Source organism: Fukomys damarensis, unplaced genomic scaffold, assembly GCF_012274545.1.
Source record: "Fukomys damarensis isolate Sample0158 unplaced genomic scaffold, DMR_v1.0_HiC HiC_scaffold_35, whole genome shotgun sequence".
Lineage (NCBI taxonomy): Eukaryota > Metazoa > Chordata > Mammalia > Rodentia > Bathyergidae > Fukomys > Fukomys damarensis.
The window spans coordinates 10,406,815-10,432,166 of record NW_022900947.1 but is presented as its reverse complement, the minus strand read 5'-3'; the positions used below and the strand labels follow the sequence as shown (position 1 = coordinate 10,432,166).

The 25,352-nt window shown below is 42.6% G+C and overlaps 1 protein-coding gene across 1 annotated transcript in view; it reads left to right on the top strand.

Moving 5' to 3' along the window:
• Tapt1 (transmembrane anterior posterior transformation 1) overlaps positions 1 to 21,172 on the top strand; it is a 60,657-nt gene extending 39,485 nt beyond the window's left edge. The window contains exons 7-16 of the mRNA XM_010641938.2: positions 1,804 to 1,939; positions 3,514 to 3,611; positions 3,794 to 3,863; positions 5,861 to 5,941; positions 8,382 to 8,491; positions 10,347 to 10,406; positions 10,760 to 10,828; positions 13,033 to 13,109; positions 16,462 to 16,622; positions 19,004 to 21,172. Coding sequence (XP_010640240.1) covers positions 1,804 to 1,939; positions 3,514 to 3,611; positions 3,794 to 3,863; positions 5,861 to 5,941; positions 8,382 to 8,491; positions 10,347 to 10,406; positions 10,760 to 10,828; positions 13,033 to 13,109; positions 16,462 to 16,622; positions 19,004 to 19,233 — 1,092 coding nt within the window. The 3' untranslated portion in view covers positions 19,234 to 21,172. The remainder of the gene's footprint in view (positions 1 to 1,803; positions 1,940 to 3,513; positions 3,612 to 3,793; positions 3,864 to 5,860; positions 5,942 to 8,381; positions 8,492 to 10,346; positions 10,407 to 10,759; positions 10,829 to 13,032; positions 13,110 to 16,461; positions 16,623 to 19,003) is intronic.
• The last annotated feature ends 4,180 nt before the right edge of the window (positions 21,173 to 25,352 follow it).

Genomic DNA, 25,352 nt, shown 5'->3' with positions numbered 1-25,352 from the left:
GAGTTCAATCCCTAGAAAAAAAAAAAAAAAAAAAATCCCTAAGAGATTTGTTTCACAAATTCATTGGAAATCCATGTGCACTTTTTGCTAGAACGTTAGAGAACATGAAGTAAATGTTATGATTATGTATGTGTATTATATACTATATATGTTACTGTAATAGATATACATTTTAAATTGACTTAAAATTGTACATAGTTTCCCAGTTTCTCCAAGAATTTAACATTTTTAATACAAAAATATATTTTACTTTAAAGCAGTTAGCATGTGAAAATATGCATTTTAGATTACTGTAAAGAGCTTTTTCCCTAGGGAAGTGCACAGGCAGGGTGAGGGCGGGCAGCAGGCCTTTCTGCCCCTCACCATATATGGTGAGCGTCCCATCTGTTCACAGAAGCTGTGGGACCCCAGCTGTCCTGGTCACTCCTGATTTAGACCAGGCTGCTTTACAGCTGCACCCCACTTCCTGATTCCAGGCTCGCTGCCTGTGCCTTGCTTTGCCCCATCAGGAAGGTTGCTAGAGGCTGAATGTAAGAGAAGTTGTTGAAGCAGAACAGTCGACTTCCTCCCCGTTCCTCACAGGCCTCGGCCTTGGCTGCTCTTCCTGCTGCTGTTGTGTTGCTCTCAGACCAGTGCCCTGCTGATCTCTTTAACTGTGCTCTTTCTCAGGAGATCGCAGGGCACGGGGGCTTCTCCCACACTCAGCGTGTGTGCCTCCTCACTCACAGAGCCCTCTCCAAGATGCGATGTGGTGGTTACTAGAAAATAAACCAGGAAAAGAATCCACAAATTGCTGATCCATGTGGATATTGCTTTGTAGACTATGATTGATGATGTGATTTAAACATACTGAGTAAAAGTCTAGGCTCTAGGACTAGAGACAGTCTAACTCTGATCAAATCCTGGCTCCTCTCACAGTACCTGGTTATGCTAGTCGTGGCTGCTGGTTATGTAATCCTAAGTGTAAGGACTTAGCACAATGTCAGGCATGTGGTGAGAGCATCCTGAAAGGCAGCTGTTTCTTAGGCAGCACACACTTAATCGGCACTTTCTGCACACCATGCCCATAGGCTTTGAAGATCCAAAAGTGAACTGCTGCTCTCGTGGAGCTTGTATTCCACAGAAGGGAGATAGACAGTAAACAAGGAGATGTTAAGTAATGACAGAGGACAGAGTACGATGGAAAAGAACCAGTTAATGTGGTAGAGAACTTTGGAGCCATAGGTGACCAGATGGTCTGGGAAAGGCTTCTCAGAGGAAGTGGTATTCTAGCTGACTCCTGAAGAATAAATATGGTGCCTTCCTGACCTTTTTCTTGTGTGCCCCAGTGTTACACTAAGTTCAGTTCAGAAATGTCTTTAGAAAGTAAATCTGCATATTCTATATACTAAGCTTCAAATAAATACATTACATTGTTTACAAATATTGGGTGTGCATAGAGTGGGTCAAATGATACATTTATCCTGAAGAACTTAAGTTTGAATCCTGAATTTAAAATGCTAAAGCCAGGGGCAAATTTTTGATATGGAACCTTCCCCCAACTTTTTTGGCAGTGTCTAAGATGCCTTGTTACAAATAGCTAATTGGACCGAAGTCTAATTCAAATTTTGCAAATATTTGAGCACTCACCAGGTGCCAGAGAATAAAGAAATGAATGAATAAGTCGACAAAGATCCTTGTTCTTTTTTAGTTGTCTAACCTATGATTTAAAAATTAGATGTCCAGTGCTCGCAGGGCATCAGTTTCAGTAATGTGTTTAAATGGACTGTTAAGGCACATCCTTCTGATGGTCTCTCTCTGTAGGTAGCCGATCGTCTGTTTTCGTCATTTGGACAGGATATACTAGATGCTCTCTACTGGACAGCAACCGAGCCTAAGGAAAGGAAGAGAGCCCACATCGGGGTGATTCCTCACTTCTTCATGGCTGTTCTCTACGTGTGTATCCTTTTACACCTATAAACCCCAGCGCTCTGTGTGTAATCTGCATTATTCACTTGGTTAGCTATTTCACAGATTTAAAACTGTATGTGTATGTGTGCGACTTAAATATTAATTGAAATATCTTCTTTCTTTTGAGAAACTTATAGAAATTGTGATTGAATTTAAAGAGTTGTGTGTGAGTAATCTTTTGAACCACTGGCAAACTGTTCTGCTCTTGATGTAACTCATACGGAAGGATTCTGTCGTGAAAAGGTAGTGTATTTGTACTTACTTTACACTACAGGAAGCTGTATAACTTTTCCACACTTAGAATTTTTGTTGAAGTTATCTTTATATGTATGAACTCTGCTAGAATTTTGGAGATAGTTTTGTGTGTATATGTGAGTACCCCTAGCTTCAAGCTTTTCTTTCAGACAGTTTATATATACATCGCTTCTCAGCCTTTTGGCTAAGATCAAATGCAGAGAGTTTATATAGCTTTACTATCTATGTTTGTGCATACAACATGTTTCTGTTGTTGTTGTTTTGGTTTGGTTTGGTTTGGTTTGGTTTTTTTGGTACTGGGGATTGAACTCGGGACCTTGTACTTGCAAGGCAGGCAGTGGCACCACTGAGCTAAATCCCCAGCCCTGCATGTACGTATTTATACAAACATGCATACCTCCTGTTACGTGTATGGAATCAGGACTCATTTAGTTATTTTAGGAATATTGACAGACATTGGGTTAATGCTTGGTAAGTTAAGGAACTAAGTAGAAAAGAATCTATGAGGGCAGAAGCTAGTTCTAGAATTGGTGGAGTAAAGCAGTTAGCATTATAAGGTATAAATTAGCCATCCCAGGTGTAAAGTGGATATAGCTCATATAAAGACATGTGAAAAAGGATCTGAATTTTCAGACATTTCTGACTGTCTTTAACTTTCCATATTCCCTGAAGAACTGGAGAACAAAATAACTTCCAGACCAACTGTTATTGTGTAAAATTCAAGCTATCTCAATTCAGAATACATATTCCAAAGTCTCTTCTTTCAGTATTTACCATAGTTTATTGTATTTATTTGACAAACTTTTTAAGGGCCTGTTTCCCAAGCATTGTGCTATGAGTCTAACATATAGAAAAAACAAAATAATCCCATTTAGAAGGACTTGCAAGCTTCTTTTTTTCAGTTCCAGGGATTGAACTTGTGTTTGCCAGGCAGGTGCAGCATCCCTGATCAACATCCCCTGGCCCAGGACTTGTAATCTTTTTGTTTTTTTGTACTTGGGATCGAACTCAGGACCTTGTGCTTGTAAGGCAGCTAAATTCCAAGCCCTTCCAGGACTTGTAATCTAAATAAATGGATTTACAGAGACTCATTTCTACTTTTGTTTGCTTCATATGGATTGTACACATTTTATCCTATTAAATCTATGTTATAGCTAACCTGGAAATTAAACATGTAATGAAATACTCATGTAAAATTTGACTTAGAGAATATAGTAATTTTTCCTCTTACTTGTTTTCAAAATTTTATAGTATTACCTATTAATAATATGAAAACAAATTTAAGTTTTTTCCTTGACAGACTGTTAGTTTTGCATGGAATTCTCATAATGGTTCAAGCAACAACTCTCAATGTAGCATTTAACTCACACAACAAGTCACTGCTTACTATCATGATGTCTAATAATGTAAGTATGAGATTTTATTTTACATTCTAGGTTATAAATCTACTTCAGTGATAATACTATGGATGAGATGAAAATTTTATTCTATATGTCATTTATTCTCCAAGAAATTTTATATGTAGCCAGCCAATTTTTAAAACTGTTATAATGATAAAGATGATATATATTTCTGTTTACTATTTCAGTTTGTTGAAATTAAAGGAAGTGTTTTCAAGAAGTTTGAAAAGAATAATCTCTTTCAAATGTCAAATAGTGGTATGTACAATAAAATTTTACTTGAAGCTCTAATTAAAATGAATTCTTTTCATGTTTCTTGCCATAAACATAAATGCTAAATTATAAAACTCTTAGAACAAATTGTAAGAGAATATATTCACAACATTTGGGTGGGAAATTTTTTTTAATTTTTATTTATTTATAAAATTTTACTTGAAGCTCTAATTAAAATGAATTCTTTTCATGTTTCTTGCCATAAACATAAATGCTAAATTATAAAACTCTTAGAACAAATTGTAAGAGAATATATTCACAACATTTGGGTGGGAAATTTTTTTTAATTTATTTATTTATTTTATTTATTATTTTTTTTTTTTTAGTATTTTGAGACAGGGTCTCACTGTATAGCCCAGGTCAGCTGTGAATTCACTTGATCCTCCTGCCACAGCCTCCTGAGTACTGGGAGGGAGGGATACAGGTGTGAGCCATCACACCCCCTGCTCAGGAAGACAGTTTTGAGACCACTCCAGAAACACTTAACTATAAGAAGAAATAGACAGTTGGACTAAAAATTTTTAAACTTATACTCATTAGAAATATTAAGACAATGAAAAGGCAAGCAACACTGCCAAAGGAGTGAAGATACTATATGTGTATTTGACAAAGGAATGTTTTGTTGTTTTTGAGTATATTACAAATTTAAACCCCAGCATGTGGTGTCACAGAAGGAACTGCGCCAGTTGTGTGATGAGAGCAGCAGCTTGTGCCCTGTGGGCCTTGAGGGAGAAAGCACTGTTCCGGAAGGACGTTCCCAAGACAGACGGGAGCAGTGAGGAGCTAGGGAGGGCGGAGTGGTCGGCGGAGGCCCGCTGACTTGCAGAGGTGAGGGTTTCTCCATGGAGGAAAAGTCTAAATCACTGCCATGGAATAACAGAACAGGTGAAAATAGGAAAGAGGAGCAAAGGCGGACTTCAAGGTGAAACTGAAATTCAGAGCCCTTGCGAGAGTGGGTGAGCTGCAGTCACCGATAGAGTCGTAGTGGGAAGCGGCAGCCGGATGAATGTAGGAGAGCTCTTGAGATGGGCGGCTGCGACTGTTTCTAGCCACAGCCCCACCGTTACATGGACACACACGTGTGTACACACTTCCTGCAGGTATAGATCTGTTTCCCTCCATCTCGACTAGGTCATATCTCAGACTCTTAGGAGCAAATAGCAACTTATGAGGAGAAATGTGTAAACTGGTCTTGACTAAAACTTACTTGCTTTCATTAAATTCATGCAGATTAATCTCAGCGTACAAGTCGATTAACTTGTGGTGAATACTGTGAACTCTAATTTTGCCCCCACATTCTGCATATAAGTTAAGAAGTATCCTCATAGCTGAGGGCTTCTTCAGGCAGCAGTTCCTATTTAACAAATTGGAAATAGTCTGGGACAAAAGGATTTTATGTTACCCAAAGTCTTATGCTTTACTGTTTTTATTTTTTTTCTTCTGTAAAATGAAAAGTTGTTCTGTATCCCCAGAGACTTGTGGAGAAACTGAACAACTCATTATGAGCAGTTTAGTGGTTTGAATGTGTTTTGAAGTCTGTAGAAAATGTGAATTTCCCTGCTAGGCTTATATGGGTAAAACAAGTAAATGGCTTGGCACTGAGGGAGAGAGCGAGAGTTTTGTGTCACGTCAGCCTTCCCGTTCTAAAATTAAAAATTACCTGTGTAATGGACTTTTTCTCTGGTTGTCATTCCCTGGACAATACAGTATCACAACTATTTAAATACTATTTACATTGCATTAAGTATTATAAATAATCTAAAGATTATCGTCTAGCGAGGATTTGAGTTGGTTATCTACAAACGCTGCAGCACTCTGCATCGTGGATTAGGGTGTCCATGGGGCCCCGAGCCACAGTCTCACAGATACTCAGGACTGTATTTTTTTGCAGATGTTTACATATGAAATAACTTAATTGTGTTTTGTATTTTACTTATACACTGTATTATTTATATGCATGGACTACTGTCTTTTATTTTTAGATATTAAAGAAAGATTCACAAATTATGTGCTTTTGCTAATCGTGTGCTTAAGAAACATGGAACAATTTTCTTGGAATCCAGGTAACTAGCTCTTAACAAATACAATGTCTTGTGATTTTACTCTTGACCTAAATTATTCTTTCACAAGAACTAGATTAAGCACTACAGAAAACTCCAAATGACTGGCTGCTCCTGCGCTTGGGTATTCGAATGCCTGCTTCAGGAGGAAGGTTGGAGCCGGTTCCCCGGTGCGGTGGGCTGTGTTGTCTCCGTTAGTCCCTCAGGTCGCTGCAGCTGTATGCTATTGGAAGAGCAGGCCCTGCCAGCGCTGCATCTCTGGCCTTTTAACTGCAGCCTGTAGTCAGTACCCAAACATGGGCAGGTCATCTTCATTTTAGGTGTTGAGCACAAGAATCTGCGTTTTCCTTATCCTTCCCTTCTACCTATTCACCATTCTTCCCAGTTTAAAGGGGGTAAATTAAAGCAGTAGAATGTACAGGGGTAAGTTTCAGTACTTGCACGTATCTGTGACAGCAAGTTGTTACAGCTCGTGTTTTCACGCATTCATTTGGCAGATGCGCACAAAGCATATGCTGTGTGCCGGGCACCAGGCGAGCTGCCATCAGAGCTACCAGATGTAAAAGGCATCAAGGCATTGCAGGCTTTGTGGGCTAATAGGAGACAGAGGAAACTAATGCCACAATCAGCTAGATGGGGAGTGCTCAGAGACTTTCTCCATATCTCAAAGTAATCTAGAAAGTTTTCATGTCTGACAGTTTTGTACAACTTTGTTCTTAATGGAATAGAGTATGTTGAATATTTCATTTCTTACTTCCAGTGCCATGGATGTTCTAGGAGTTCTTATTAATTGATTTTAATTCATGATTTTCAGATACCTATGAAAAAGCAAAACAGATATAAAATGACATATATGATCTTGGAAATATATTTCCAGAAATTACTGTCTCAGAGACCATAATATTAAATGATAGTTCTTACAGTAGCATTAGCTCCAATCTGAATATGTTCAAAAACAGATATAAAATGACATATATGATCTTGGAAATATATTTCCAGAAGTTAGTGTCTCAGAAACCATAATATTAAATGATAGTTCTTACAGTAGCGTTAGCTCCAATCTGAATATGTTCAAAAACAGATATAAAATGACATATATGATCTTGGAAATATATTTCCAGAAGTTAGTGTCTCAGAGACCATAATATTAAATGATAGTTCTTACAGTAGCATTAGTGCCAATCTGAGTATGTTCAAAAGCCACTGGATTTGTGGTAAGGAAGCTTCTCCCACCACACACGTAGATTCTTCTGCACTTGGGTCCCTCTGAAGAACGGTGGGTGGCATCATAAAGTGAGCTAGCAGTGTCCTTGAAGGCAGAGTGGGTGCGTCCTGGGCTGGCCCCACCAAAGAGCACAGGACTCCCTCAGCCTCCTGCCACCTCAGCATGTGAAATAATGTTCTCACTTGGGTGTGACTTTCAGCAGACAAGACCTTAAGTCCCCTTTGTCGCCACTGTGGCAAATAGCATGATATAAAAGGAACGCTCTGCTAATGAATTCATCATTCTTTAACTTATTTATTTTTTAAATTTTATTTCTTCTGTAGACCAAACTATCATTTATGGACGCTCTCCCTATGTGCTCAGGGTAATTAATAACATGAAAATCATACCACACTAGTTTGTGTGCCAGACATATGACTATGTACCGTTATCATTTAATTCTCATAACAATGAAATGTAGACACACTGTAGTGGCAGAGTTCATTGTTGAAAGAGTCCCCAGTTTTCAAAACTCACTGTGATGGCAGACTCCGAAAAGCTGCCTTGCGTTATCAGCCCGCACAGCCGGGCCCCCAGCTGCCCATGTCCTGCCTCGCTGTAGGTCCTTGTTACCATTTCCAGCCATCTTTTTCTTGCACTGGGAAACTCTTAAATCCTCTCTGAGGTCTTAGGCAGTAATCTGTCAGTGTTTTTCTGATCAGCTAGTTAATATGAATTGAGCTTGTAATAAATATAGTAATGGTAAGCAGATTTAACAAGTTAATCTATATAATGAAATAAATGATTGAATCAATATGTTGAAGTTATAGTGAACAAAGACAAAAAATCTCTCAGTTCACCTTGGCATGTCCCTGCTAGCAACTTAGCGTCCGCCGAGGCAGCTAGCGCATTAAGGGGTTTCCTGACAAACTTGTGTCGCCCGGCCTCCCACCAACACATGGGCCCCTCAAGGCAGTGTTCAGCTCACTACTGTGACCTGGAGGGAAAACAGCGCTTGGAGCATCAGAAGTTCTGAATAAGTTTGTTGGATGAGTTGTCCTTTAACTTGGTAAAATGTGGCTCTTTTGATAAGGGTTGTAGTTAACTGAATGCCGGTTCTGTCCTTTATTGAAAACATTACAGTTGTGTGCTATAGAGAGTTCAGATGTCTGATAGCTTGGGATGCAGCTTCTGCTCATATTAAGAGGTTTCACTGTCCCCTTTTTTCCACCTCTGTAGATCATCTCTGGGTGTTGTTTCCAGATGTCTGTATGGTGGTTGCATCGGAAATCGCTGTGGATATCGTAAAGCATGCGTTCATCACCAAATTCAATGACATTACCGCAGATGTATGTATTTCTAAAAGCAATTCAGTGTTTAAAGTTTACTTGACTTGACTTTTTAAGGTCATAAAGTTGTAGAATAATGAATTTAGGCTTACTGCATTTATGAAGATGATAGAAGATCACTTTTCAAATTAGGATTATAATTTTAAGTTTCTAAAAATGATTGTACTACTGAAAGTATTTTCTTTCAATATTAGTTCTAGATTCCATACTTTTGGGTGGAAGTCTACCTCAGCCAGTAGTTGAGATTGGAATGTCATTAGCTCAAAATCATTTACTATACAGTGCTAATACTATCATCCTCTATTTAAATGTTTTTTTAACCCCCCCGCCCCGTACTGGGGATCGAACTCAGGTCCTTACCCTTTTGAGGCAGGCGGCAGAACCACTGAGCTAAATCTCTGCCCCTACATTAAGTTTTTTTAAGTCATATGGTATCTGCTTTAAAAATTAGACATCAAGCCCAGGCATGGTAGCACATGCCTGTAATCTCAGCATATAGGAGGCTGAGGCAGAAGGATCGCCACAAGATGAAGGCCTACCTGGGCTACATAATGAGTTCACGGCCAGCCTGAACTACATAGCAAAACCCTGTCTCAAAAAACAAAAACAAAAATTAGACCATCAGAACTTTTCTCTGGCTGGTTTTTAAAATATTTTCTATTTAAAACTTAGGGTTTGTTTTTCTCCCTATGGTTATAAATAGGTTCCTGAATTCTAGAAGACAAGAGCTGTATATTTTTTTCTGGTAAAAATGTATGAGGAAACTTGGAGGGATTTCTTTTACATTGTAACGGTACTCTGAAGACTGTCCAGACATAGATAAGCAGTTTGGGGCTTATTGTGTGTGCAGTAAAACAGCGTAGTTTCCTAATGCATTCCTCATTCTACTTCAGTTCAGCACCTCTCTAGATTTTATCGGGTTATACTTTTAATACAGTCATAGTGATACTTACTGTTTTAATTTAAAAATTTAAAATAAAATGCAGTTGTAGTTGCTGCATGATGATTTTATTATGAGTTTCTGAATGCTTTCATTGGGAAAAATGTAGTTTGTTGTTGTTGTTTTTGGTACCAGGGAGCAAACTCAGGACCTTGCGCTTACACAGGGGGCGGTGGAACCACTGAGCTAAATCCCCGGCAAAAACAGTTTTGTATTTTTTTATAAAGCAACTATAAAGTGATTTCATCCTTTTGTCTTTTGGCTTGCTCAGTGCAGAATGGTTCCCTTTTCGTAGGTTCGTTTTCTCAACACCTGGCATCAAAATTAATAGGCTCAATTTAGGGGTTTCATACAATTTTTTAATGGAAATGACAATTTACAAGTTGCCCTGTAACTGCTACAATGACACTACTGTGTTCCCTAATTCAGTTTTCTTTTCTTTTCTTTCTTTTTTTTTTTTTGGTACTGGGGATTGAACTCCGGTCCTTGCGCTTGCAAGGCAGGCGGCTGATAAATTTTCTATCTCGTTTATTGTTAGTATTCATTTTTCTAAGAAGTCATTGTTATGGATAGAAATACAGAATTAATAATTTTTAGGCTTTTCATTTAAAATTTCAAAAGAAAGTTCTATATAAAACACTACTTAAAATAGCCACTGTTCCCAAAACCTACTGGATCAAAATCATTGAATATTTATTCCTCTATGAAGAGAAATCTTTAAAAAAACAAAACAAAACTTGTGAACATAGTAGTTAGGGAACTGCACATGTGCTATACAGGGAAACCATGTCCAAAGGTCTGCTTGGTTTTAGCATCTGTTCTTGTTTAATTATTAAACATTTTTATCTACTAGGGAAATCTTTCCACATAATGTATTTGCAATAGATAACATAGTATTTCTTTATTTTTCTTCAGGTCTACAGTGAATATAGAGCCAGCCTTGCTTTTGATCTGGTTAGCAGCCGACAGAAAAATGTGAGTGTTTAATCAAAGATGTAACCTGAAATTAATTGAACAGTAGTTAAATTTATCAAGGAAAACTTAAAATGTTCTTTCTATCCATTCTATACTACACATTAAATATTTACACACTAACAGTACTTAGTATTATATAATGTATGATTTTTGCAGCATAGTTAGAATTACACAGTTGTATATTCAAATCGTCTTGTGTAAGATTTCCACATCATTTCACCTGCATTATCTGACAGTTTGTTTTCCTGCTTGTAGCCTCAGCTGTTTAGAGCATGTGCTGGTAATGAGTGAATAGGAGCAGTTTTAAAGGCCAGCTCCCTCCGGTAACTGGGTCTGTCCTCCTTCCCCTGCAGGCGTATACTGATTACAGCGACTCTGTGGCACGGAGGATGGGCTTCATTCCCCTCCCACTGGCTGTTTTAGTAAGTCCATACTTTGGAATTTTTTTTAAAGGAGATAATCATCATGGTAGAACATTAATAAATGGATTATCAATAAGTTTATTTTAAAGGGACAATATAAAAATTAAAGGAAAGTTTGCTTTAAATTATAGCATTATCCTCGTGGGTTTTGGTAGAGTATCCAGTAGATAGATGAAATTAAAGAACTGTTTATGTAGTAGCTTTCCTAACAATAAGAGAACTCTTGCTTACCCATTTGGCAAATAATTTTTTTAATGGATATACCCAATAACAGGTGTTCCCTCAGAACACATAATGGTGGCAGTGTACCGTAATTCAGCATTTCTAGAGAGCAGTGTGACACTGTCATGCTTTGATGCAGTTATTCCAGCTCTAGGATTTACTAGAAGGGAATGGTCATAAAAGGTGCCCAGTGATTGGTGGGCAAGGCTAAGCACTGCAGTGGCATAAATAGTAAAAATCTGGAAACAAAGAAGTATGTTAAGGTATGATATGCCCAAGTGAAGATATATTTGGTATCTGTTAAATTACCATTCTTTAAGTTTTTTCCAAAGTTTTTACATTGAAAATTCCTACTGGTATGTTTTTTAAAAATGTATTTTTTAAAATAGAAATTGTCCTGAAGTTTAAATCAAGCCAAGAAAAGGCTCTCAGCTGCACATGCTATATTTGAATGAATTCTCTGAACAGCCTTGCAGATATTTACTGGCCACATCAGGATGTAATGTTAATTAAGATTTGGTGACTGCCAGGAGTGGTGGCACACACCTGTAATCCCAGCACTCAGGAGGCTGAGGCAGGAGGATTGTAGCTTAAGGACAGCCTGGACTACATAATGAGACCCTTCCTCAAAAATAAAAAAACAAAGCAAAACAAAACAAAAAGATTTGGTTGTGATTATGTTCCCCCTGGACTGTCTAGTCTTGTGTCAAAACAAATGAAGCTATCTTTATACCAGATGTCTGATGCTGTGCTGCAGCAGCAGTCTGTGTAGATCAGCTAGGAAATACAGGCAGAAGTTGCAGGCTATGCCAGTTGGGTATGGGACCAGCTTGCCTGACTGTTTTTAGGTGACAGATTATTAATAGAGTTAATGTTACTTAATTTTTAGGGTGTCTTTCCAGATAACCACACCCTAAATATTTTTAGTTATTTTAATAGCTCATTATTTTGTAACAATGCAAGTTTCTTTTGCTTGGGTAAAAGACCTAGTATTTTGGAAAAATGGTGAATTTTAAAGAGTAAAATTTTTTAGTAAATGTCAAAGACGTTGCTAAAATACTACATTTTCTACATTGTTTTCTACAGTGAAAACATGATATATTCAATTGTGAAGATAAACCTAGATAGCCTGATTGATTTTTGTAAAAAGCGTGGTTTGGTGACAGCAATCATCTCCCTTTTGGAGGCTGTCAGTACAGGCAAAGGTCCCCATACCATTTTCCTCACATTGAAATTGTATCAAATATACCAAAGTCCATTGCTCATCTCAGTTGTTATTTTATTAAAAGCATTTCTTTAAAAAAATCTCTTAAAGTGTCCCTTAATGGACGCTTCCCCTTAATAGCACTCTGGATAAGTTCAGTTCTGTACCTGCGGTGGCCATCCCTCTCGACCTCAGTGTGTAAACCTTTCCCTTGACTGGTGTCACCAGACTGACTCAGTAGGCTCCTGAGGTTAGTGCTGTCCTTCCTGTAGTTCTGTAAAGTAAGGGGATGGTGTTTGCCATCATTTCCAGAACTGACACACAAGCTTTTTGACTTTTAGGTAACTGAGTTTTAATAGTGTTTAGTTGTTTTAAACAGCAAAAACCTTCTAAGGCGAAAGCAGAAAGAAGGGAGACACCCACCAGTGGCTTCTTGCTCTGCTGGGGACACACGTGAGAGATGAGTTTGTTTGTACTTTCCACAAGACGTTTTTCTAGCAGTGGGCTGACCCGCAGCCCCAATGGTCCAGGCAGCGGTGAGTCAGTGCTGGCTTCAGAGCCAGCAGCCGTAGGGCTGCACCTGCTTTGCCTGAGCAACCAGACCCAGCCCTGAGGGTTTCACAGGCAGACGGGTTTTGAGCGTTTCGCTCAGAGTGAGAGAGGGGCGCCGTGCGTGTGGCCTGAGATGCTCAGAGGATCATTGCGAAATTTTGTATTTAAATAACGACTATTAACTCCGTGGTTGTGTGTTTTGTTGTTTTGGTTTGTTTTTGGCTAGCTCATCAGAGTTGTAACAAGCTCAATTAAAGTGCAAGGAATCCTGTCCTATGCCTGTGTCATACTCTTCTATTTTGGGTAAGATTGACTACTGAATGTTTTTAATGTTAAAGTATAAGTGTAAGATGTAATGGAATTTTTGGCACCTAAGTCTCCCATCTTATATTCTGTGTACTTGAGATTTTATTTTAATCATTAATGAAATCTTTTACTTTAAACCTCTTTTTGTTTTGTTCTGTTTTTTGCTTAAGATTTCATTTCTTCCTGTTTTCTTTTATGAAAAGAAGCCATTATAGTCAAACATGTTTCTGTCTAAAACCATCCTTGACCCTCCAGTATGTTTGACACATTTACGTAGGACACTCTAGGCCTACGTCATATCAACCCAAAGGGTGCAGAATTGTAGTGTCGCTACGTGTGGCAGGCTAAACTTCACCATCAAATCTGTTGGTTTTGAGTGGCTTACACTCTAGTTGGGAGAGAAACAGGAAATGAATTTTTAAAATTTAAGATAATCAGATGGTGAGAGAAAACACGTATCAGTAATTTTGCATTGTTAGTTTTCTAAACTAACTAGTTTTCTCAACTGATGATATAAGTAGTCTATCCTGGCTTCAGATTATCTTACTAAAAAACAAGGAAGCCCAACCTCACTGTGATTCGTGTGTGATGCGTGGCAGTTGGCCCTGGAAAGGGCTGGGCTGGGAGAGGGAGGGCTCAGTTCTGACATCTGAGAGGGAGGAGAGCGGGGAGCGGGTAAATAGAACAGGAGTAACTGCAGCTGTCGATTCCCTTGGAGTTTTGACCTGGAGTGAGGTCTGCTGTCCGGGGACGCCTGTGCAGCCCCAGTTCCTTGGTGGAGGTTCTCTGTCCGCCTCCTCCCTGCACACCACTGCTACATGGTGGGTGCTCAGCAAGCTGCTCATCAAAGCAGCCAGGGAAACATTGCTTCCCATTGTCCACACACTCTGTTTCTCCGTGTGCATCAAGCTGGGAATCTGCCTCCCAGCCCTGCACTGAGCATCTTGGCCCCTGGAGCTGTGTCCAGGCCCTGTGGATGCCAGCGGTGCCCCTGCAAGATGTAATTCTCATCCGGTGATAGACCCTTTCCTTTTCCTTTCAAGTGGACAGACACATAGTCTGTGTTCTGTTGTTAATAATACAGAGCCACACGTGGGTAAGTTACAAAGAAGAGATTTATTTTGGCTTCCAGTCCTGCTCTAGGAGAGGGGACCACTTCCAGTTATGCCTTCTTACCGGCAAAGTCCCAGGCAGGAGGGTGTCCCGAGGTGAGACCCAGCAGCCAGGCTTTCCCAGCAGACCCCTCCCAGGGTCTCTTCCTTTCCTAATAGAAATGGAATTTCAACACGACTTTTGGTGGAGACAAACCAAATTCAAACCGTGGCAAAGAGACATAGTCTCTTTCACTGTTTTGACATTAGAAATCACGAGACGTCGCTTTCTGGTACACATCCTTGACCTACTCCTTGCACTTCTTTACACTGTTCCATGATCGTCATGTGGAGTTGCCCTAATTGTTCCCATCTCGGTTTAATAAGCGAATTGGTACAGTATTTTTACATATGAACAAACCAGGAAGGGAGATGTGTATATGATGTGCCTGATAGCCTCTGTTTAGTTAGAGCTGCCGGAGCACAGTTCATTGAAGATGTGGTTTCATTTGAATTACTGACAGCTCAGCACCCACCTCCTGCCCTGCGTCACCTCTGCTCCCACTCTTAGCATTTCCGCCAGCATAGCGTGCACACCCATGCTCCGCTCCCCTGATTGTCCTGACTCGCCGTGTCTCGGAGAAATTCCCAAGTTATTCTCTCCTTGTTGCAAACTTTCTCAAAACCACCTTGTGCTTGACACCTTTGTGCATTAGCCACCGCCTCCCAGAGTCCCAGCTGTCCTCTCCCGCCACACCCCTTCCACGTGCCCACTCCGTCTCACCAGCAGAGGAGGGAGCTTCACCCATGGCCACGCTCGCACCGCATCCACCCAGCACCCCCCATCCTCGGGCACCTACTGGGGCAGAGATGCCAGAGAGAAGCCAGGCGGGAGCCCCGCCCTGGTGTCACTGACGTTCTCGCGAACAAATAATAGACATCAGCTAGGAAAGCAGTTAGCTCTCAAGGGACAGGTGGTCATGTTAGAAATGTGGTAATGTGAGGAAGCCTGAGCTTTCAGCCTAAGAAGTTGTGGGCAGGTGGGTAGGCAGGGCGAGTTCCTGCCTGCAAAGAGGGGCTTGAGCCGGGGATGGGACACCAGGACCAGGCCTGATGGGAGGCCTTGGAAGTCCAGAGGGCGGCAGAGGGGCTGCAGGCCACCACCACCCCTCTTCGCATGTGTTCAGATTGGCATCCAAGTCCTCGCTTCTGTGTCATTTGAGGTCACTGCAATGTTTTATAATCAGAGCATAAATAACAAGATACCAGTCTCAACTTTTTCCTCCAGAATTTTTTGTCAGATTTATGTCATGTGCCTTAAAACATTAAACATCTTCTAACCTGAAAGTTCCACTTCTCTACGTTTAGGTGTCTAACAATTCATCTTAAGAAAATGCAGAATTGAGATAAATTTTTTTAATCTAAAACTTTTAATGGTAACAAAATACTGGAAATCTAATCAACTAGTATTTCTTTTTTTCTTTTCTGTGGTACTGGAGATTAAACTCACAGCCTTCACACTGAGCTATATCCCCAGCCCTTCTGTCTTGAGACACAGACTAAATAAGTCCCTACGTTGCCCACACTGGGCTCAAACTTGAGATCCTCTTGTGTCGGCTTCATAGAGTGCTGGGATTACAGGCATGTACCACCGCGCCCAGTCTGAATGAAACATTTTTAAGGCCACTTAGAAAAATGTCTGTCCCTGAAAAACATTAACTGACACTAAAAAACATTCATAGTGAATTATTACTGTATTATGGCATAACTGGCGCAGCAGTCATGAAATAGCCAACTTGCTGAGCGCTGCTCTGCACCCCTGCCCTGCTCCTCTGTGCTGGGGCTTCCCACAGCCCGCTCCCCTCTTGCATTGTGATGGAGCCGCTCCATGCAATGGGGAAGCGGCTACACGCAGCACCAGGGACTGTCCATTGCCATGGCATTATACGCTCTTGTCTTGCCTTTTTAAATTAATCTGTATCTACTGAATGCATTTATTTTATAATAAGAGAGTAACTAAGATTTAAGTGCAAGGACAGCTTCTGACTGGTGTGATTTCCTGTGAGAACTGGGGGATTTATCAGGTTTCCCTCTTGGTAAAGAAGCCTGAAGAGCTCAGGCTCCTCGAGTCCCGGTCCTCTGACTCCTGTGTCGTCCTCACCACGCCCCATGCCTCCTTGGCAGCCCAGGGCGAACAGGGTCCACACGGTGAGTTGGGTGATCTCCAACAGTGCTTTATTCTGTGTTTCTGGTTTTAGGTTGATATCCCTGAAAATACTTAATAGCATTGTACTGTTGGGGAAATCATGCCAGTATGTGAAGGAAGCCAAAATGGAAGAAAAGCTGTTGAGTCCTCCCCCAGCCAGCACTCCAGGCAAACCATCCAACAAATCACAGAACAAATGTAAATCCTCACAAGGTACGTTGGGTTCTTTTCAGAGTTTCCCTGAACCATTTTGAAAATGAATTATCTGAATTCTTTTTAATTAAAAATTACCTCTTAGTCAACATTTAACAATGCTTCAAAGCTTTGGTTTCACTTTACTTAGCTGAGTGAGGTTTTTACCGGTCACGTTTTAGTTGTCTGCATGGATACATGTACACAGTGCTGGAATTTTTGCATTTGCTCCCTTGCTGTTCAAATGAGTATGGAGTGCTGGTCACACACCAGGTCCAGGGAACTGGGCAGTGAGGAACGGGCAGTGTCACTCTGGACATCTGGCCGGACACCTGGGCAGGGTCAGAGGGGTGGGAGTTGGGGACCTCTGCCAAAGACGTGGCACTGAGCAGTGCTGCTTCTTGTGCAGGAGGACAGCAAAGGCCAGGGGCCGGGACTGTGGGACTCTGGAGAGAGGGACCGAGCAGGGCGGCTGCAGGGAGCTGCGGGTGACCCGGGCCCCGGCAGGCTCTGGTGGGGACCGTAACTGTGGCTTCAGCATGAAGGGTGCGGGCCTCGGAACGTGGGAGCAGCGTGGTATCGCTGCTGTTTGCAAAGGGTCCTCCTCAGTCTCTGTGGAAAGTGACAGGCAGGGACCTGGGGGAGCAGGTGGTGTAGCAGGGAGAACAGGCTACATTCTCAGTGCTCCTGGAAGATCTGATCAAAGGGCTTGCTGATGAGGTTGTGCGGTGTGATTCCAGGGTTTCTGTTTTTTGTTTTTTTTTTCTGGTACCGGGGATTGAACTCAGGTCCTTGCGCTTGCAAGGCAGGCCACCGAACCGCTGAGCTAAATCCCCAGCCCCGATTCTAGGGTTTCTGCTAGGAAGATGTAAAGGAAAAACTGGGACACTGACTAATGGTCATGAGATGGCAGTTCCTCTTTCACATAGGTATTTGTTCATAAGACTTTTCCTGAGATGGTTTATTCATTACGTATGGAGGTGCTATGTGCCAGGTCATAGAAATGATGGCTTCGGGGCCTCCATTCCAACCAGAGACAGCACAAGTGGGAATCCAGGTGGGCGAGGGGAAGGAGAGGGCAGGAACGCTTTCCCATGGTTGACTGTGCCTGAACTCAGTCTTGAGGGATGAGAAGTAGACCAGATGAAGACAAGAGGAAAGGGCCTAGGACAGGGCCCATGAGTCCCTCACGGAGCCCAAGAAGCACACAGAGAATTCACAGCTCGTGCATGGCCCAAGCATGCAGAGCTTGCTTTAGACAGGTTGGAGGACACGAGCTGGACCAGAGTTTCCAGTGAAGCAAAGGCTGTGGTCATCACGTGTGCTTTACGGGAAGCTAAAATAAAGTGAAATAAACAGTTGCAGGTAGTTTTCTCATTATAAAGAGCCTATAAGTACTATTCATGAGGTGGGGCTGGCATGTCTCGGCTGAGTGGTTCCTAGAGGGTCTGCATGTGTTCTTTTATTTGTATGAAGACAGCAGTAAGAGTCTGACAGGGAGAAAACCATCAGCACACGCTGCTGCAGTATGAGAACCAGAGTTCCTGTAACAGGAAGTGTGCTTAGGACAAGGGGTTGGCAGGGATGTCTTGCAGGTCAGGAGACCACTTGGGAGGATGTTGGGGTAAGGCAGGGGGCGGGGGGGTTGCTCAGGACAGCGTCAGATTCATGACATTCCAAAAGGCAGGAGACAGCAGGATCCCCAAGAGACAGGTATGTGCATTGCCCTCGGTGGCAGTGGTTTCAGCATCATGTACACACGGCAGAGCTCAAGTTACACATTCTGAAGAGATGCAGTGAGCTACCCTTCTGTTTTGGCTCAGAAAAGCTATGCTTCAAAGGACTAAATGTACAATTCGGACGTTTATCAGTCCAGGTCCTGCTAAATTGGTTGAAAGGCCAGGTCCCAGGATTCCTGTGGCTGAAACAAGCATTGGGTGCTTAGTTGAGTGGTTGGTTGTTTTTCCCTCTGATTTGGACTTCCAGAGTAGTGGTACAAGAACAAGTCTTGCTAAAGTGACTGTAAGTAAGAGGTGGGAAGCATTAGAGTCTGTTCAGCACTGTCCCGAGGTCCTGGGTAGGTAGGAGAGCCGATGTTTATTTCTAGGTCTGGCGATAGTCGCATGAGGGTGTGGTTACACAGGAAAGTGTTGGAAGGAAGGGTCTTTTCAGAACTGGATGATGGTGTCAGCCGTGTGATACACTGCCCTTCTGTAAAATTTTGAATGAACAATGAAGCCAAGCTGCATACAATTTGCTGTTTGATTATCTTTTGTTTTATCTACGAGGAAGGATAATGGACCTTTTTCAATACTGCTGAAAATATGAGTATTGATGAGCTGCTGTGTTTTGTAAATTGAAAGGAAACCATTTTCTAATTCAGTGGATCTACTTTTCCACAGGCCTTTCCATGGAGGAAAACCTGTCCGCGTCAGTCACCAGCCAGCCTGTTCATCAAAAGGAAAATGTCACACCGCTGCTAGTGACTAGCAACTCTGACCAGTTTCTGACAACTCCAGATGGTGATGAAAAGGACATAACACAGGAAAACCCTGAATTAAAACACAGATCCTCAAAGAAAGATTTGTTAGAAATAGACAGGTTCACAATTTGTGGAAACCGAATTGACTGAAGCCTGTGGCTTGTGTGCTGAGGCTGCTTTGCCCTGGGCAGCGTACGTGTGCTGCCAGGACAGACAGATGCTGAAAGTGACACTTAAATATTTATTTAAAAACTTAAATTATTAATGGCAAGCAAATCTTAGTCTCTTTCTTCCAATAATGTGGTCTGCCTGAAGGTCAGATCACAGAACAGCAGTGACCTCGGCCTTGACTCTGGGAGCGTGGTGATGGACCGCATCCTCCCACATGGTCCAACAGCAGCAGCAGCACTTCGGGACCGGGCAGGAAGCAGCGCGAGTTCCTCTGCTCCGTCAGCCTGGGCTTCGAGAATGACACGTTTTGCCTCCAGGCCTCTTCAGTATAAGGATATACCTGGGAAACTGTGAAGCTTTTACCGTGAATTACCCTTCCACTCTCATACTGCTTTCACAAGCAGTTTTCAAACTTTACTTCATCTGCCAAAGCATTTAAAAAAATGTAAGTCAAAATAAATGTTCTTACCACCAGAATAATCCTTGAAGATATATCTGAATCAGAATAAAAGACTACCTTAAGCAAGACATGATGAATAGTAGCATTATATAGAAAACAAACAAAAAAACAAGCCCTAAGCCAGTTCATTTATTTAAAAGAAAGAAAAAAAATGGTTATCACTGAGAAAATATTGTATTATTTTTCAGTTTACTTTTTAAAGCAAAATGTGAGCTGTGTGACATTTAATTGCAGTGGATAAAATTGGAATTTCCTTACAGAAAGGCATTTTATAACTGACAGAATGGAACAGTGTTACCTTTAAGGTACAGTTAACTGGATTGGCTTTAAAATTAATTGCTTCATCAGTTATTTACAGCTAAAGGGCTAGGTGTTGCATAGACTGAGAAATTGTCAGTGTAAAAAATTCAAAACTGTCAACTTTAACTGGATTTTTAAAGTGCATTTTAAATATTCCAAGTGGACTGGGCACCATCATCTTGCTTGGGCTTATAAAATGCATTCTTCCTCTTCCTCCAGACAATGGAGGGGCACCTGTCCCCAGGGAGGCCTGTGTGCTGTGCTGGAAAGGGTCCTGTGTAGAAGTAAGCAGGGTGTTCGGTGTGTGAGGCACCTGTCTGGGTGTCTGGAGATGTTCGAGTGTAGATGTTCAGAACGGCAGCCACAGGGTGCTTTGTGGTTTTGTTTGAGATCAAGATTCCGTTTCTGCTTTAGCACTGCATCATAGGACAAGTTATTTCCACCCCGTTTTATCCTGAGAATCCTTTCTGCATTTCTGTAAAAATTTTACCACTTCTGATTTCAGAACTGTCCAGAAGGTGGTACTGTTAACTTTGTTTCGTTTGGTGTTTTGACTGCAGTTCAGGCCTCATGCAAAAGTTACAGCCTTCTCTATGTAGAAGGCAAATTTTAGGTGTTGTCTGTTTCCTGGGGAAAATATGAACCAAGCTTTAATGCTTTGGCTTATTGATTTGAAATAAAGTGGATTTTAACATTTTGCACTAACTAAAGAAATCTGAAGATTGATGTCAAAGAAATTATACAGACATGCCTTGTGAAACCAGGAAAGATTTTTGAGGTAAAAGGTAACATTTTAATTGCTTTATATATGTTTCATTGGACACCCACCCCCGTCCCCACCCCACCCCCATTTTAAAACTACCCTCTTTTTCTGTCTCCTTTTCACCAGCAAAAGGAACAGTGTTCCTGGTGAATAGGAATAGTTGGGAGAAAGCTTTGCCAAACACAGCCCTGCTCAGCACAAGAACCTGGTTTGGGTATCTCTTTCAGTTCTGTTTGAATTATCCTGTTACTGTGCTGTCATTTTCAGATTTTCATATCCTTTGCAGATGCTGTCAGGAGTGTGGGATGATACTCATTTTTTCTGTCATAATGGCATTCAGTACTAATTTTATAAGTGCATCTTGTGTGAAACAATAAATTCAATTTTGTAATCTTTTTTAAAAAGGTCACTGAATTTATTTTGGTTTACTGTTTGGTGACATGGATTTCCCACACCACAATAAGAATTTATTTCTAATTTATAAATAATGGAACTATCTTAATTTGAATTATTCTTTTGTTCTAAATAGTGGCAAAATGTTCAGTTTTGCCTGTTAGCCTGGGCCTTCATCACAAACTTTTCAGTACCTCTCTGCACATGAAAGTTTTTGTCTTCACCAGTGTTTCGCATGTCCAAGTAATGCACTTTTCACATCTGAGAGCCAGCTCAAGACAGTGCTTTGGTGTTTGTTTGTTTTTTAATCTTGAATTAAGGCACAACATAGGTCAGACTCTTACTAGCTTTTCCTTTGGAAGCACCAGGTGTCACTAGTGAGTTTGTCCAGACTCCCCTGTGGCCCTGGGAGGCATTGAGACTTCATGTTATTATCCAGAAGCATGAAAACCGAGTCCAATTAACTCCTGAGATCCTCTCCTGCCTGCAGAGGGAGATGAGTTCACAGAGTAATTTTAAATCACTCTCTTCTGATATGTTTGGATTTCATGCATTTATTTTTTTCCACAAAGCTTGGTTCATTGCCTCCTCTGCATCAGGAACTGTCAAGGGGAAAATCAGCAGCAAGCAGTGCCCCACGCTGTGGGGGCCTCTGACAGAAGCGAGTTGGGAACTGCGTCTGAGGGTCACAGGTGTCCAGCGGCCTCACGATCTCTCGGACTTCTTTCAGTTCTGAAGTATATGTAGCTTTTTGACGTTTTTGTGGAAAATTGAGTTTTTTTCCTTGTTTGCCAAAAATAAAACTCTGCCGCTGTTTTACGATACTTTACAGTAAGAAGAAACAAGAAAATACCTTTTCACTAAAGACTGCTGGTTGTCCACTAGAATCTGCTCCCCTGGACATAAGCATAGGGTTGCAGCTGGCCATGTAGCCAGACCTTTTAGTGCCGTGTGTGGCCACTGATAGAGTCTCACTGAGAGGGGATAGCAGAGGGACGTGTGCCGTTCCGGGCCGGCTCCTAAGGCAGTGGGCCCTCTCACCCTCTCTCCTCTTCCCACCAGCTGGACTCCAGCAGCATGCACTGCATCCTCGGGTACAAGAGCCAGGGAAGAGGAGGCACCTGGTCCCTGAATGCCTATGAAGAACAGAGTTGCTGGTCAGCTTACAACGGCGTGGACTGTACGCAAGAGGAAATCCACTCGGGACTCAGGAAATGCCTCCGATGCTAAGCCGCTGACTGCGGTGGGGCGGTGTTAATGCCCGTCAGCACCCAGCAGTACGGCAGGAAACCTGAAATGGTCTATTTGGAAATCGTCACATAAAAGAAGGAAGGTGTTAGCCTCCTGAAAATGCTCCCTTTGGCCGCTCCCATTTACTATTTACTGTTTGTAGGGGAAAGATAAGGATCATTCTGCCCACTTCAGGGGTCAGCCTCCCAGCTCCCAAGAACTGAACATGAAGCGAGCTCATAACTAGCCAAGTCCTGTTCGTTCATATGTCCTAACGAACACACATTTCTTGCCTGCTATCTCTACAGTAAGAGAATAAATTCTAAGTACAACCCATCAGCAAAGAGAACTAGAAGTACGCAGAGTTAACTGAAAGTACCATGCAAGTGACCGCTAACGCTGTCCCTGGGGCAGTGTTCAGTGGGATACGCTGAGGATGGTTTGTGTCTGTGTCATTTGAGTGAGGAGGAATGTGTGTCATCGAGAAGGGACGCTGCTCAGAAGACAGTGGCTTCCTAAAGGAGATGCAGTGATCTGAAAAGTCTGTAGAGCGGCGTTCAGCAGCACTGAGCAAACGGCAATAAGAAGAGAGTGGACATGGGGCAGGGGAGCTTGAGAACACGTGTGGCGAGCGCATCTCCTTTTTTAAGGAGTGAGGTCAGTAACTACAGAAAGAATAAACTTGCCGGGTGATTAGCCTAGAAAATGGGTGGTTAATTCTGAAACTGCCATTATTTCCCATAAGCACCTTTTTATTTCAGATATGTCTACCTAAAAGTGTAAATACTGGGTTAACCAGGTAAAAGAAAAGCATAACAAGGACAATGCATAACCATCTCACTGGACTTGATGAACACAGTCGAAGCGATGCTCTGCTCACTCAGCTCTATCTGTAGTCCAGTGAGGGGAACTGGTGGTGAAACAGGCCGGGCCATTGCAGCCCCAGGTGACGAGCACACCGTCAGCCTGGCCCGGGATCCTGCAGAGCACCTCAGAAAGCTGCTTCCACGCTCCCCCAGGGAGCCCCGGCGCCTTGCACAGCTGCTGGCACATAAAGGCAATCGGTAAATATTTATGGGATGAATAAAATAAGCACAGCCTTGCAACGGGGAAGAAGACTTCAATGGACAAGGAAAAGGAGCAAAGATGGTGGAGGAAGCAGCAAAGCAGGGCTCAGCCCCTCAGGTGCAGCTGCCGAGAGGCCACGTCTGCAGAATCAGGAGGGGAGCCTCGGTCGGGCAGACTGCAGGTGGAGGCAGGGCCGGATCTCAGGGCTTGTGATGCTTTGCTGAGAGCTTAGACCAGACTCCATGAGCAAAGGACGTGGGAGGAAGCTTCAGTAGAATTTGTATAAATGTGTTCATTTTCTCACTGGATTGTTCAGTGAGAAAATCTTGTCAACTATAAAGTACTTTCAGTAGGTCCAAAAGGGCTGGTGACGTTAGGAAGGATTACTGTCTAGTGGTTCTCCTTGTTCTCAGGGAAAGGCACTGTGCCAAGCTCGTCTTCTGTACTCTCTCACTGCGTCCTTGTGTGTCTGAAGCACACGGTGTTATGCCATTTGTTAAGCAGCTCATGACCTTACAAGGTTAAGTAGCTTTCCAAGACCACACACACAGCAAGTTGCAGAGCAGAATGTCCCTTCCCTCTGCCGAGCTGGTGCACTCCAGACTGTCACTGACTACTTTAAGGAAGGGGGAGAAGCAGAGCAAGGAGGCGGCTGGGGCCACCCACACAAAAGTAATGAGGACGGCCAGCCTGCTGACTGGTGTCTGGGATGTGTACCTTGTTAGGAAGTCCAGAGAGGGCCGAGTGGGTCTGTGATGACACCTTCAGACACTTGATCAGTGAGACCCTGCAAACCTTAGGGTCCACATCTGCAAATCAGGTTTATTTAAAATTTATACTTTGCTGCTGAAGGCCAAGAGATGAAACAGTGAAGACCAGGAGCACTAGGTCTTCCTCAGACCTCTGTGTTCCTCCTACTTCAGCTTTAGAATGCCTGCCCCATCCCCAGACCCCAGACCTTTTGGGTGAGTGCTGCAGGTAGCAGAGCGCACTGTACCAGGAGACCACACAACACTCCAAAGCTGAAGTTGAGGAAAAGGGCATGGTTGGACACACGCCTGCCCCACTGAGTGCTGTGATTCCTCAAGGGACACTCCGTGAAGACTCATCCACCCGTGGAGGGGCAGGCGGGCAGATCTGGCCTCCCGAAGCTGATGGTCCAGCAAACAGACGACGTGCACGGAGCAGCGAGTATTCTAGAAATGATCTGTGCTAGATGGGTGATGAGAGTGTGATAAGGACTTGAGGCTTCCTTGCCCCTGGATGGTCAGGGAAGGTCACTAGAGGTGACAGGTGGGCTGAGACCTGAGCTAGGAGGAACCTCATCCAGGTAGATTTCAAGTGCAGAGCTACTGAGCTGAGTAGGTCACCAGAGAAAGAGGTCTGAAGGGGTTACCGGACCTGGGGTGATGGGGCCATTGGTGGTGAATGGAATGGCAGGTCACTGAGCCCCAGACAGGACAGAACGTGGGTATCACTAGTCCAGGGACCAGGTGGACAATGGGTCATGAAGCAGCCGGCATGGAATCGGGATCAGTGAGGAACCAACAGGACTCAGACCTGGGACCACACCACAACAGTGCCAGGAGCCCCCAGCTTGGCCTGGACAAAGTTCAGGAGGTGCCTTTGTGACACAGAACTAAGGCAAGAGTCTAAACCCATCCCTTCTTCAACGCTGACACTACCGAGTAGACAGTCCATTTTTGTCTGGTTTTGTTTCTCATCGGACAGTCATGGTAACGGGCACCCTTCAAATCTGCCACTCTTTCAGTGTGATTCTCGGAGTCATGCTGCCCCTGCCCATGGGCCCAGTATAGAAACCATATTTCCCTAAGGGGCGAGGAAGAAACACATCTGTGGGCCCCATGCCCAGCAGCCACGTAC